General features: G+C 34.8%; 1 protein-coding gene and 1 pseudogene across 2 annotated transcripts in view; both read right to left on the reverse strand.

Annotated features, from left to right (window-relative positions):
• Positions 1–718: 718 nt before the first annotated feature.
• Positions 719–1,893, reverse strand: LOC108512371 (voltage-dependent anion-selective channel protein 1 pseudogene; annotated as a pseudogene). Its single transcript, XR_001880577.1, has one exon. The product of XR_001880577.1 is annotated as a voltage-dependent anion-selective channel protein 1 pseudogene (transcript).
• Positions 1,894–2,387: 494 nt separating this feature from the next.
• The window catches only part of PEX3 (peroxisomal biogenesis factor 3), a 42,061-nt gene continuing 30,034 nt past the window's right edge, over positions 2,388–14,414 (reverse strand). The window contains exons 10-12 of the mRNA XM_017847615.1: positions 13,770–13,892; positions 7,425–7,521; positions 2,388–3,268 (exon numbers count right to left, since the gene is read on the reverse strand). Of these exons, the coding sequence (XP_017703104.1) occupies positions 3,185–3,268; positions 7,425–7,521; positions 13,770–13,892 (304 nt within the window). The 3' untranslated portion in view covers positions 2,388–3,184. The remainder of the gene's footprint in view (positions 3,269–7,424; positions 7,522–13,769; positions 13,893–14,414) is intronic.

Consider the following 14,414-nt stretch of genomic DNA (forward strand, 5'->3'; position numbering starts at 1 on the left):
AACTAAGAGCTTCTGCACAGCAAAAGAAACTACCATCAGAGTGAACAGGCAACCTACAGAATGGGAGAAAATTTTTGCAATCTACTCATCTGACAAAGGGCTAATATCCAGAATCTACAAAGAACTCAAACAAATATACAAGAAAAAAACAACCCCATCAAAAAGTGGGCAAAGGATATGAACAGACTTTTTTTTTTTTTTAAGTTTTCAATATTTTGCTCAAGATTTATTTTTTTAATTACAGCATTTGAAGAAGAGGATCTAATTCCACACAAAATGGAAGACTCTAAAATGTATCCATTAAACTGCTAAAAAATAAATAGAGTGGTGAGAATACCACATAAGCCCAATTTAGATTCTGAGTGCTGTCACCTGTGATTACAGTTATACAGACTCTTCCAAGCTTATAGCTGGAGCTCCTGGAAGCTGCTTTATACTCTGATGCAAGGACAAAAAAAAAACACAACTCAGGAAGGAATTAAGTCCTGAATTATTGGTTTCATCACATCCACCCTCTCTACCCCAAAACAGCACAAAAGAAACAGTGACCACACCCTGTAGATCTTTTTGTGTAAAAGAGGTAATGAAGAACTGGGATGTGAACAAGTCATGAAGACGTCTTAAAAAGGTCCCTTTCAGGTAAGTTTGTACACACCATCACGCAACGAGCCTCTCATCAATTATGGTTAGGAAACCAGGTTCAATTCTCAGGAAATCCCAATTTCATTCATTTACTCAATATGAATTTACAAGGTGCCTATATATTATCAGCTTCCACTTGCAGCCATTTCTAGATAAAAAAGAAACCTGGCATCTCTACAGGGGCCACCAAGTTCCCCAAATCTACCACTGAAAGGACCTTTTTGGAACTGGGTTTCTTCTGTACCTCTGAAAGGGTAACATCTTAAAGCTGAATCATCTTTAACCTGGAGGTCCAACATGACATTTAGCAATACTTGCAACCCATACATTAAAATATACACTAAATTCTGAAGGCAGCTATGCTGCAAAATGGTTTAAACAATTCTACAGCATTCATTTATGCTTGAAATTCCAGTCCTAGACCAAGTTTGTGGCCACCAGCATAGATGTTCTTGCCACCCAGGGGAGCTGACAGTGTCGGTTTGATACCTGGCTTTAGGCTTTGAGTGTATCCTAAACCTATCAGGCTGGAGTTGTTCACTTTAGTGGAGAAGTGGGCTTTAGGGTCGATCTGGTACTTGGCTGCTATTCCGAAGTGAGTGTTACTGTTTCCTGCTGTCCCAGAGAAACTGACAGCAGTCTCCAACTTCTTGTTCACCTTCTGGTAATTGGACTTGCCAAACTGTCCTGTCATTCACATTAGTGTGAAGCTAGAGTTCAGTATTGTGGCCAACCGCAAAGTTGCTCTGGGTCACTCAGGACTTTGTGGTCTCAAAATTCACCTGGTAGCCGTCCAGCCAACCCTCATAACCCAGCACTTAGAGCGCCTCGGACTGAAGGCCCAGCAACGTCCAAATCCACGTCGCAGCCCAGGTTAATGTCCTCCCGCTTGCATCCTGTCTTGATTTTAGCATTTTCCCCCCAGTGTTAGGGGAGAAGGATGAATGGAGGGTCAGCTTCAGTCCACATGTTAACTGATCTCCCATAGTAATCTCGGTGCCTAGAGTGTTGTCAGTGTTCCATTTCCTTGTAAATGTCAGGCCATATTCGCTCTATCTGTACATGGCTTCCAGACTGCCTGTAACTTTGGTGGTCTAAGTGTTGGCTGAGCCTGAGCTTGTAAATTCCAATCCATTCTCAGATTTTGTTTTCAAATCAGGTTTTATTAAGCCAAATCCATATCCCTTGGTGAAGACATGCTTGGTAGATTTGCCAAGATTAGCATATGTGAGTGGCACAGCCATCTTCTGCTCAGAGACAATGCCAGTGGGCTCAGAGGTCTATGTTGAGGGCTATGGCTCTGCTACCTATTTTTAAAAACATTCTAGACACAAACTCCCTAGCAGTCAGCTGCAGGCCTAGCTGGCCTTAGAAGAGACGTCATTCATTTATTTTCTACCTTCTACTGTTCAGCTACATGTTATGTTGGAGGAACATAAAACAATGTTACTGAAAATATATGTCAACATACTAATGATACATAATGATTTACTTTTGCCCTAATTACCCTTCTAAATGAAGAATTACAGATGTATTACTAGAGACAATGAATTATTTCTTTTCCAGAAAGTAAAGCTATTTGCTTTTTACTAAATGAACAAGTTAACAACAACAAAAAAGCACCAAGTACACGACACGACCAATTAAAATGAAACTTAAACTAGCATGCTCTCTCTTCCGAAATAATAACAAAAATGCTATGGGATAAGTAAATTAATAGCTGAAAAATATTAACTCAACAAAACAATATTTTACTAAAATAGTTTATTGCAGTAAGATTTTCACTGTATTCAAAATCAATACAAAGTAAGTTTTTAAAATTATGTAAGTACATACAAAGGATTAAAACTATGTAATTAGGTGAGTAAACAGCATCAACACAATTTTAGTCTCTAAATCAGTATGTAACTTTCTAAGGCTTGCTAATAAAACCTTAAAAAATATAGTGAAGAAATAGCAAAGGAAAAATAGTTCATCATAGTTGTTGAAATTTACTACTTCCATAAGAATAAAAAAGTCCTCCATCAAGGTATATTTGAGACAAATAATTTATTATTTGGAAGGGAAGCTGGAGAAAAGTCAGATTAACTTCTGTTTACAGCAGTCTAGGGAACATTATAATTAAATAGCATATTTTCCCAAACTTCACACATTCCTAGACCTACATCTCCAACAGATTTTTTCCTCAGTATTAATATGGCAAAGTACACTGAATTTCATATTCATATATATATGTATATAAAATATCTACATTGATTTTTAGTCAGTTTGGAACGAATGTCCATGTGTAACAAATCATTAACAATTCTGATATTTGCACATGTGTACATATATGTGCCCACAAAAACTGGTCTGTTGATGAATCTAAAAAAATATATTAAGATGCCAAATAAATTGATTTCATTATGAAATGAAGACTTTTATTAAGAATATATTTTATCAGACATTTTGATAACAAACTGTTACTCTAAGTATAGGTGATTTACCCAGTGTATTTCAAAAAGTAAATGAATCCCCACTGTAGATTTTCTTGAAGGAAAAATCATTTCTCCAGTTGCTGAGGGGTACTAAAAGCTTCATACACATTAGCAGCAAAGTCTTTCACTTGCTCCATTGTCAACAGATCCTAGCAAAGATGATAATGTAACATTATAGTTTGCAAAAAGTATACAAAATTTGAATTCATTTCTGCAATCAAGCGATGAATTCAGTTCTAAGTTTTGTGGTAAAGGCCAAGAGGCAAACCATTTAAGAAAATGAGTAGTTTTTCTTGTAATAAATTCTAGAAGATAGTTATTATTTAGGTTCTTATATGAGGGATGATGGTATCATAAGCGTTCAAGTGTGACTTTGAGGGACAAAAACCCCAAATAGTCTTCAAATGAATTTTTGTGTATGTCAAGTGCTAGATAACTATCTGTTGAATAAATAACTATAGGAGTAAAGGTACTTTTGCTGGAAGCTGACATAACATGGTTAAGGGCATATTACTTTCTAGAACATCTAACATATGGTATGAATATAGGTAGCAAGTGCATATTTTACATATACACACATACATGAACCACATACACACTATAGTGTAAGGGTTCTTAACACCCCAAGGGATTTGCGAATGTAAAGATAAGAAAAAACTACATCTTCATTTTTATTAACTTCTAACCAAAATCTGGTATCTTTCAATTATGAATGTAGGCAAAAAACTGTGATGATATTAGCAGGTTGTATGACTTTGTCTTCAATAGAAATCACAGGCATTTTCATGTCATATGACAGTTGTGGAAGTTATCAGAACTCTCATTATATCTTGGTATTTAATGCATGAATAAAGAAGCAATACTGCTATATCATAAACTTAATTTTAAAAGAAATTTTGAAAACTATATATAATTGGTTTCTTTAATTATGTATTTTACTGTATGCACTTACACATATTGTTCTGAGAAGGGGTCCATAGGCTTCACCAGCCTGTGAAAGGGTCCATGACAGAAAAGGTTGAGAGCCTCTGAAATGTGAAGGAAACCTGGCCCTAGTGATCTCTGTTTCTTAAGTATCGGAAAATCCAAGTGAGGTTTAGACATGTCCTAATCTCAATCAATTCATGGTTAAATTATCTCGTCAGAGAATTTGATGTTATTTAGTTTCAAGTATTCAGTCTAGGTGTTCAATGAAACAGGTTTAGATCAATGTTTCTCAAACCAGAATTTACAGACATGCTTTCAGGGGCCCAAGAATTTGAGGGGAAATTCTGTGTTTTGATTTCTGTGAAAATGTAAAGAAAACTCAAGCACGCTCTTGATTATTAAGAAGATAAGGCCGGGCGCGGTGGCTCAAGCCTGTAATCCCAGCACTTTGGGAGGCCGAGACGGGCGGATCACGAGGTCAGGAGATCGAGACCATCCTGGCTAACACGGTGAAACCTCATCTCTACTAAAAAATGCAAAAAACTAGCTGGGCGACGTGGCGGGCGCCTGTAGTCCCAGCTACTCGGGAGGCTGAGGCAGGAGAATGGGGTAAACCCAGGAGGCGGAGCTTGCAGTGAGCTGAGATCGGGCCACCGCACTCCAGCCTGGGCGGCAGAGCGAGACTCCGTCTCAAAAAAAAAAAAGAAGATAAAACATATAACCTACTATTGTTCCTGATTCCTGATTTTAGGGCATGTTTATATTTATGCTCTTATTGGCTTTAAGTAACATTACTTTAACTGTCTTGTGCTAATGAGAAAAGAACAGAGACAGAAAATCTTTCAAATGAAGGCCAAATCATGTAAAACACATGATACAAAAGAAGCTGTCATAATAGTTACAGTAGATAAAAAAAAAATAATAATAGTTTTAAGTCAGCCTTAGAAAATGCAGGCTGAATGCTCAACAGCATGAACAGTAGCAGACACGTCCAATGCTCAACAGCATGAACAGTAGCAGACAGGTCCACATTCACTTTGGCACAACAAATTATTAACAGTAGCCATCAGCCATATTATAGAACAATCTGCTTGTTTTTCATAATTTAGATTATACTTGATAATAAAAGTGCTTTGGTTTAGAGTTATGAAAAAACTCTAATCTTAAGGATCTTATCTTTAATTTATACACTAAAAATGATTTAAACACTGGAGGACTGTGGTATATCTGGGTACACTGTATGTGAGGTATATGGACAAGTCTGAGAAACACTACCATTGTAGTGCAAAAGCAGCCATAAACAACACATAAACCAATGGGCATGCTGTCACCCAACAAAACTTACAAAAGCTGGTGCTTGGCTGGATTTGGCTCATAGGTCATAGTTAGCTTATATCAGCTTTATAATAAAGACTTCAATCTGTTCAAATACTGTATCCTGATGCAGCTTCTAGGATGTTTTCAGTAGTCTGAGATAAAAATTATGTATCACAGGGTTGGTTCACATTATAAAAGCTCTTTCCTCATGTTAATCTGAAAGCAATCTGCTTATGTTATCTGAAAGCTATTTGAAAATAATTTGAAAAAATACCTCTCTCGATTGTTTTCTGATTCTCCCTACCTTTACCAACTACCATCCTAGTATCTTCTACCATAGGGGTCAGCAAAGTACAGCCTGTGGGCCAAATCCACTGCTGCCTGTTTTTGTATATAAAGTTTTGTTGAAACAGCCACACTCTTTTGTTCATGTATGTTTCTGACTGTTTTCACACTGCTAGAGCAGATATGAATAGTTTCTGTAGAGAATGTATGTTGCATAAAGTATGTACTATCTGGCCCTGTACAGTTTGCCAATCCCTGTTCTACAGCATTCCCACAATAGGCTCTCCTACACACCATTGTAGTTGAAGTAATAGCAGTAATTTGAAAGGATTAATTTTATGTAAATTAACATTCTAATCAAGGCAAAGAAAGGCTTTACAAAAAGATAAGTGGAAATAGTAGAGCATACATTAAGAAGACCACTTGGTATTTTAATTCATAAATTATAGTCTAAAAAATTAAACTATAATTGTTATAGCCTTGTCAATCAATGGTCTAGTATATACATTTAATATACATCCAGTTACACTAAAAAACTTTACTAAACATTAGTATCAATGGTGTTTTTACTATACTGAAACATTTGTTTTTATTATCAATTATATCAATTTTAATTAAAGTGTACTGCATAAAATTTAAGCATTAAGGCTGATGATGCTTTATGCTTGGTTGTCATTTCCACTCATCTGTCAAAATGAACAGCCTACTGGCCAAGTCAGGGACTTCTACAGAAGAGGACAAAGGTAAAGGTAAGGTTTAAATGCCCCAATTTATGACCTTTTTCTCATATTGATATAGATGTGAAGCTTAAAATTCAGTAAAATGAGATCAGTCTTATTCACTATTTCTTCTGCAATATGAGTGTCCAGCTCTTATGGGTGAGAAAGAGAAGAGAAGACTGAAGAGTCCACTGCAGGAAAATGTGCATGTGAAGGACAGGCTGATGACACCACAGTGAAAGGAGGAAACAAACTCTTAGTCTCAGTGCTCTCCACATTCTCAAGAGTAAAAAGTCTACAGAGAGGATACTACATTATCTGAGACAAGTTACACTAAGACGACGTCAGCTTTATTCTTAGGCCACAGGGTCTCTTCTCATTGTACATTACTGAAGCAGTTTGCAATTGGTATTGCAAACAATTTTTTAACTTATAACACAGTTTTCAAGTTTGCACATGACTTAGAAATTCAGTTATTTTGTTTATAATATCTGTCTGACTCAATGAATTACTGAATTACTCAATGCATTCCAAATGGAAATGAAGAAAGAAGATGGAGTTACAGGTTGTCTGATAAAACATTTAAATGACCCACTGTTTATGGAACTTTTAGTGAGCATATTATTGATGCACTATTAACAGTTACATTTTATTAATCACTAAAATGACTTACTTCTCCAAAAATTTTTTTTAGTTTTCCTCAAAATGTGTAGAATGGGATCCTTGATCTGCCTCAAGGCTCAATCTTCTTACTAGCACAACTTAATGCAAAACATTCATGCTATATAAATTCAACTGACCACTATAATACACCTGATGTAAAATGTAGTCCCACAGTGTTGGACGACAACACAGAGAAAGATACTCCAAACTTACACATTTGCTATGATCCATTATTACTCTCATGGGACACTCTACCACACTCTACATGTAGTTCCAAGTTCTGTGTTTTTTTGAAAAAACATCTCAGCAGAGAATTTAAGTTTATCTTAGACACACATGACCACCACCATGAATACAATTTGCTTTTAATAACACTCCCAAGCTTTCTCCTTACCTGAACAAAATGACTAGGCGTTTCACTGCAAACTGAATGGATCTGTCCGTTTACTATTGGAATTATCTTAGCTAAAGGCAGGCTGACACTGGAAAGACTGAAAAATCATCACAGTTATGATTATTTTCTGAAATGACCTCATAGGACTTTAACATCTTAATTATAAAAGTAATACATAGCCATTGAAGAATATTTTGGAAATCTATTAAAAGGAAAAAAAAACCCACAATTCTATCGCTTAGAAATAACAACTCTAATTGACATCATGACCAATTTCTTCTGGCTTTTTTTTACACGTCTTTGTTTTGTTGTGTCTACCAAAAACCTCTAACCTCCTAAGCATACTGTTTTGCATTTTATTGTTAGGAGTATTTTCCATCTTATTAAAAGTTCTAAAGTGTTTGATTGTTTTTTAATGACTATACAGTAATCTGTCCTCTAGCTGTGACAATTTATATCATGAGCTCCCTAGAGTTGGGCATTTCAGTTTTTGCCTAAATTTTCTTAATCTAAATAACTTTTTGTATAAACATGAAATCACTGGGTCAAAGGGTATGACTGTATCTGCTCCATTATGCCTTCTTTCAACATCCAACATTATCCTTTTCTTTAATCTTTCTACATCTGATAGGTGAAAATGATATCTTACAGGTTAAATATGCATTTCTGTTAATTACTAACAATGTTGGGTATTTCCCCCTTACTCCAGTGAACCACACAATTATCTATCAGGCTCTAGAAGCAGAAAATATAGGCATTATCCCTGGCACTTCTTTCTCTTGTCTATATCCAATCAGATATTCTAAAGATTTCTCAAAAGAAATCTTTTAATGATCTTAAAATCTTTTGAAAATCCTTTTCACTTCTTTCTCTTGCCTATATCCAAATAAAGAAGCGCCAAGAATTCTTCCCATTGCCCAACAGATTCCAAGCTGAGCATTATCTCTTGCCTGGACTACAGCAACAACTTTTTAACTTGTTAGAGCACAACATTTGTTGGATGCATAAATGAATACATGTATGTATCACTGTAGGTATGTGATATAATGACTTAAACAACAAGACTCATTTTTGTGTTGAGCTTGTATATTTAGTCTTATTAAATATGATATCTCATACATTTCAACCTAGGGCTGCACTAGAAATTTCCTGTTAAATATCATGCAAGTGCCGAAGCTAGGGTGTACAACCAGTGTGCTATGCTGAGATTTGAGGCAATGCTTAAAAAAGAATAAAGGATGTGGGAAGATTTATGTATTCCTGAGGGAAGCAGGCATTATTTTTTTCATGGTACCTTTGTAGCACTTCTCAAAATCTATCACGATTTTGATTACTTGATTGCTCTGTCTCCCCCTCACTATCATGGAAGCTCCATGAGTTTACATACCAGGTCTATCTTATGCACTGTATTGTCCCAACACATAGTAAAGGGTCTTGTGTACAGCAGACATCCAATACATACTTGTTGAATTGATTAATAAGTCTTCATTCATCCACTGCTGTGTCTTGCCCCAATCCCTGTTTCCCCAATTCCTTCTCCACAAACAGTCAAAGAAATCATACAATGTAAATTCCATTACATCACTTTCCTGCTCAAAACTCTCCAGCGGCCTTCCAGTGTTCTCAGATGACAGCCATATCTGTATGTGCTATGTTTTCCAGCTTTGTCTGACACCACTCTTTTTCTAGTTCTATGTGTTCAGCTACCACGCCAGCCTCTTTACAGGTCTTAAAGCATACTTAGGTGGCTTCAAAATCGCTGCCGTGTGGCTTCTGCCCAGAATGTCAACTGCCCCACTGCTGTCTAGGGTCATATTTAATCGCTTCCAATCTTAGTTCTCAGTTCAAATTATTTCCTCAGGAAAACTGCTTGACTGTCCACTTTTGTTTAAATTTTTCTATTATATATTCAGTGTTCTTCTCCTTTATAATACTTCTCATAGTTTATACGATTATATTTACTATTTCCCCAACTAGACTGTAAGATCCATGGGAACAGAAACCTAATACAGTGCCTGATTCACAGCATGTGTTCAATACATCTTAGATTAACAAATTGGCCATTTCCATCTGCTCTTTTGTGAATTATCTGTGCCTTTGATGCATATTTTCTAAGAAAGAAAATTTGTCTTTCCTTAGGTGTTTGCTCCCTTAATTGATGTGCAAAAGTTCTGTATATAACGTCATTACACTCATGTATTTTATATATATATGTGTATATATATATATACACACACACAGAGCAAACATTTCCTCCTATATATTATTTGCATTTAATATTGATTAAAAGCTTATAAAAGCTTGTTTGATCTATAAGTTTTAAAAATTACACAGTCAAACCTATCCTTATTTTATATAAAGTTCTTTAGTTTCATTCTTAGAAATACCTTCTCCGTCTTGAGGTCACATAAAGATTCACCTGTTTTCGATCAGTTCATTTGATTTTACTTAGTATAAAGGTTTAAACCTCCTGAATTTTATTAGTCATTGTAAAATGACTAATTGTTATTTGTGTTACCAACGTATATTTTGCCCACAATCATTACTAGCATCCTACATATTTTAGGGCTACTTATGGATTTTATATTCTATTTCACTGACTTACCTATTATTTTATGAGTAACATTAATAATTATACCTTATATTATATATTATACAGGAAAAGCATATTAATTGCTCTTCTTTTCCAGTAATTGCTTAAACATTCTCACTTCATTATTCCTCCAGATTACCTTTATTATCATTTGTCAGGTTTAAGATGAAAAAAATCAACCATCCTCTAATCTCCAATAGAATTTTGATAATATTTTGATTATATTTATAGATTAATTTTGGAAGGCTAATTTTACACTTTTTAGTTGATTCTCTTGGGTTTCTAAGTATAAAGTCTGTCACCTTCATGTAACAATAGCATTTTCTTCTCCCTTTTCAAAGTTGATATCATTTTTATTTTATTTTTATTTATTTATTTATTTTTTTGAGACGGAGTCTCGCTCTGCCACCCAGGCTGGAGTGCAGTGGCCGGATCTCAGCTCACTGCAAGCTCTGCCTCCCGGGTTCACGCCATTCTCCTGCCTCAGCCTTCCTAGTAGCTGGGACTACAGGCGCCCACCACGTCGCCCGGCTAGTTTTTTCTATTTTAGTAGAGACGGGGTTTCACCATGTTAGCCAGGATCGTCTCGATCTCCTGACCTCGTGATCCGCCCCTCTCGGCCTCCCAAAGTGCTGGGATTACAGGCTAGGGCCACCGCGCCCGGCCGATATCATTTTCAAAGATAGCATGAGTTTAACTTAGAAAACCAACAGTCAACTAACAGTTTATTAAAATGGTAAGAACACTCAGTAAATTGTCTATTTTCCTTCTTTTTTCACTATCCAATAGTAAAAGTTACCTATTTTCAAGATACAAGTATAGAAAAAAATCAGTTGCTTTCCTTAATTGGATCTCAACATTGGTCTTCTCCTAGCCTTACTCCATTAGATAGAATAATAGAATGATGCTGAATAATCTGTCAATAGTGACCATCTTTATACTGTTTTTGAACTTAATGGAAATCATTCTAGTTTTACTATTAAGTATATTAGCTTTTGATTTCAAATACTCTTTTTTATTTTTTACTTTTAAGAGACAGGGTCTTGTTCTGTCACTCAGACTGGAGTACAGTGGCAAGATCATAGCTCACTGTGGCCTTGAACTCCGGGGCTCAAGCAATCCTCTTGATGGTTTTTAAAATTTTTGTAGAGACAGGGGTCTTGCTATGTTCCACAGGCTGGTCTTGAACTCCTAGCCTCAAGCAATCTTCCTGCCTTGGCCTCCAAAAGCATCGGGATTACAGATGTGAGCTATCACACCTGACTCAAATATTATTTTATTACATAAAAATGTATTTTTTATTTCTAGTAAGAGGTTTTATTCAAAGTAAATGTTGTTTTATTGAATGTCTTTTCAGCAACACTGAAGATAATGTTTTTTTATCTTATTAGCTTATTAATGTTATGGATTACCAAAACAGCTTTTCTAGTTTTAACCCTCCTTACATTCTTAAACCTTAATTAATCATAGTGTTAGAGAATAATTAAAATTTGGAGAAAATTAAAATCTATCTCAGATAGACATTATTGAACACCTGGCTTTACCACTTGACCTGAAGTTATTTAATTTTTCTGTGTCTTAGTCTCCTCACCTGGAAAATGAAGAATACTAGCACGTATTTCCTAGGATTATTGTAAGAATTCAATGAGATACATTCTGAAAAATACCTATCATCAAACTAGCACATGGAAAAAGTATTAGCTGCCATTATTATTGTAATATACCTCTGGATTTCATTTGCACTTTTGACTTTTAAATATCCATTATATTATATGCATATGTAATACATATAATACATATATGTTGCATATTTTTATATACATACATATAAAAACATCAAAGCTTTTATTAGTTTACTTCATTTTTCAGTTGATTCTCTTCAGAGGTCTGGCTTATTAATCATAATACACATAAATAATGTACTTTGTGTCTTTGCCAATAATTAAAAACCTTACTTCTGTCTTTTTTTTTTGGCGGGGGGTTCTTCCAGGCTGAAGTGCAGCAGCACCATCACGACTCATTGCAGCCTTGACTTCCCGGGCTCAGGTGATTCTCCCACTTCAGCCTTCCAATTAGCTGGGACCACAGGCATGTGCCACACGCCCAGCTGATTTTTATATTTTTTGTAGAGATAGGGTCTCTCCCTATGTTTCCCAGTCTGGTCTTGAACTCCTGGGCTAGTGCAATCCGCCCGTCTCAGCCTCCCAAGGTGCTGGGATTACAGGCCTTAGCCATTTGTTTTTTCTTTACTTACTATGATGGCTAGACTTTCACAACATATTAAACAATGATGGCAATAGGCTTGATGGAAACGTTTCTAGCGTTCAATCATGGAGCATGAAGTTGATTATTGAAATGAAATAGAAAAACTTATATAGAAAATATCTACTGAGTGCCTTGTATGAGTAAAGAGATATGAAATGGCACAAGATAGTCTTTGACTTTTGAGAGGAGGCTTAAAATGTAATTGAGGAATAAAACTCCAATTCAAGGTAGCACATGTAGGTTGTATATGAAAGTGTAGATAATGAATTCTATAGTTCAGAAAACAAACACAATCATGGCTGATGTGGTTGTAGTATAATTTTTACAATTCTTCAGTGTACAAAATCACGTATGTGCTTATGTTAAAATAACTATTATAATTATGTATCACCACTTGCGAAATAACGAATATCTTGCTATATACAGGTTATAGTGAAATTTTATTAATTGGAGCACCTTGATTTATACAGTATATAGGACTGGTCTTGAGCCAAAATTTATTTTTGTATAACTTAAACATTTTTTTAAGACTTTAGATTGATATTTAAATTACTTCAGAAAACAAACTTTATGTCGGTAAGCATTCCAAATGCTTACTGTCAACGTCAAATTAATCTTCTCTGTACAATAAAGAAGGGTCTCAGAGAATTGGGTAAATAACTTCTGGCCCTATACATTTAAGAATTAAATTGGATATTGCACATACATATTGCCTATCAATTACTGTGTCCCCAATTAAAAAAAAAATTAAAGATACTTCAAAGGATGTGTCTCAAATTTTAATGAATGAGTTTACGGTCAGTCAACATTAATTTAGTACCCGTTATATTCTGAGTTTGATATAAAAAATGGCAAAATAGAAATCCTTAAAGAGTGTAAATTCTAATATGAGACCAAAGATACTTGTGTTGGGATAATAAAGATAAAAAAACCGTAAGATACCTTCTGGCATACAGAAGTCCATGATTTAGTAATAGTTATGATTAAAATCACTAACAATTGCACTAACTAAATGTTCCTAATTCTATAATAAGGACTGGAATGAATATATTTAAGTATTTGTAGAACTATAGGAGCTAATTCATCAAATGAGAATCTACACCAACAATGCCCGGTTATTATAAGGACCAAAGTATTGAATTATGCAGACCAAAATGGCCTGCAGTAATGGAATAACATTAGAGAATGCATTAAAATTGAAATACATTGTGAGTTTTGTATTCTAAAGAGTTAAAAAAAAAAAACAATAATTGGAATTCAACTTATAGAAAGGTAATTTCACAACTTAAGTACTTCAATATAGTGGCAAAGTTTTTGGAAGACTGCAAGTTTTAATACTGAAACCAAGAAGGAGCTTCTGCTTTTAATTTGTTAAAAAATGAGGCACTCGAATTTACTAGGTTTGTTGTTATCTGGAACAAAAAGACAGGCAAAGCACCATTTTTTTAGAGCATTCATTAGTATAACATTTTTATACATCATCTTACCTATTCATAGAGTTACCATGTTGCAGGTCCTGTTCAGTAGGTCGAAAGAACTCAGCCATATTGTCTAGAAGTCTACTAAAACCTCGGTTTAAACAGGTATTCAAAACTGTACTAAAATCTGGGCTATACAAAATAGAAGTACAAGTTACTTTTTAGATTCTGAATGGAAGAAGAAAACAAATTCAATAATAATGTGGTTACCTTTGAAAGCCACCATCGTTTTTAGTCATAATCTAATACTGTAAAATATATCAAGGAGTCAACCTTTAAAAGTAAGTATTTAAAATGAGCTTATTTAGCACAACATAATGAGAATATTCATCCACTTCCGTCTTTTTATACTAGTCAGCACTTTGTACAATGAATTTTTAAAAAAATATCAATACTAGTACTACTAATTTTGAGGAAACTCTTAAATTTCCTTATAGTCATAGATTGGTTGGCTTCACATCCTCTAGCATGATATTTCAGTGAGACAGAAAATATTATTATCATGTACAGATGAGGAACTGATACTTGAGGGAAGATGAAACTTGACTAAAGGTGATAAGTAAATTGGGGAGCTTGAATATGAGACCAGGGCTTTTTGATTTTAATTATATGCTCTTAGTTCCTCATAAAACTTTTTAATATAAAGAATAATAT

The sequence above is a fragment of the Rhinopithecus bieti genome, unplaced genomic scaffold (genome assembly GCF_001698545.2).
Source record: "Rhinopithecus bieti isolate Rb0 unplaced genomic scaffold, ASM169854v2 scaffold_29254, whole genome shotgun sequence".
Classification (NCBI taxonomy): Eukaryota; Metazoa; Chordata; class Mammalia; order Primates; family Cercopithecidae; genus Rhinopithecus; species Rhinopithecus bieti.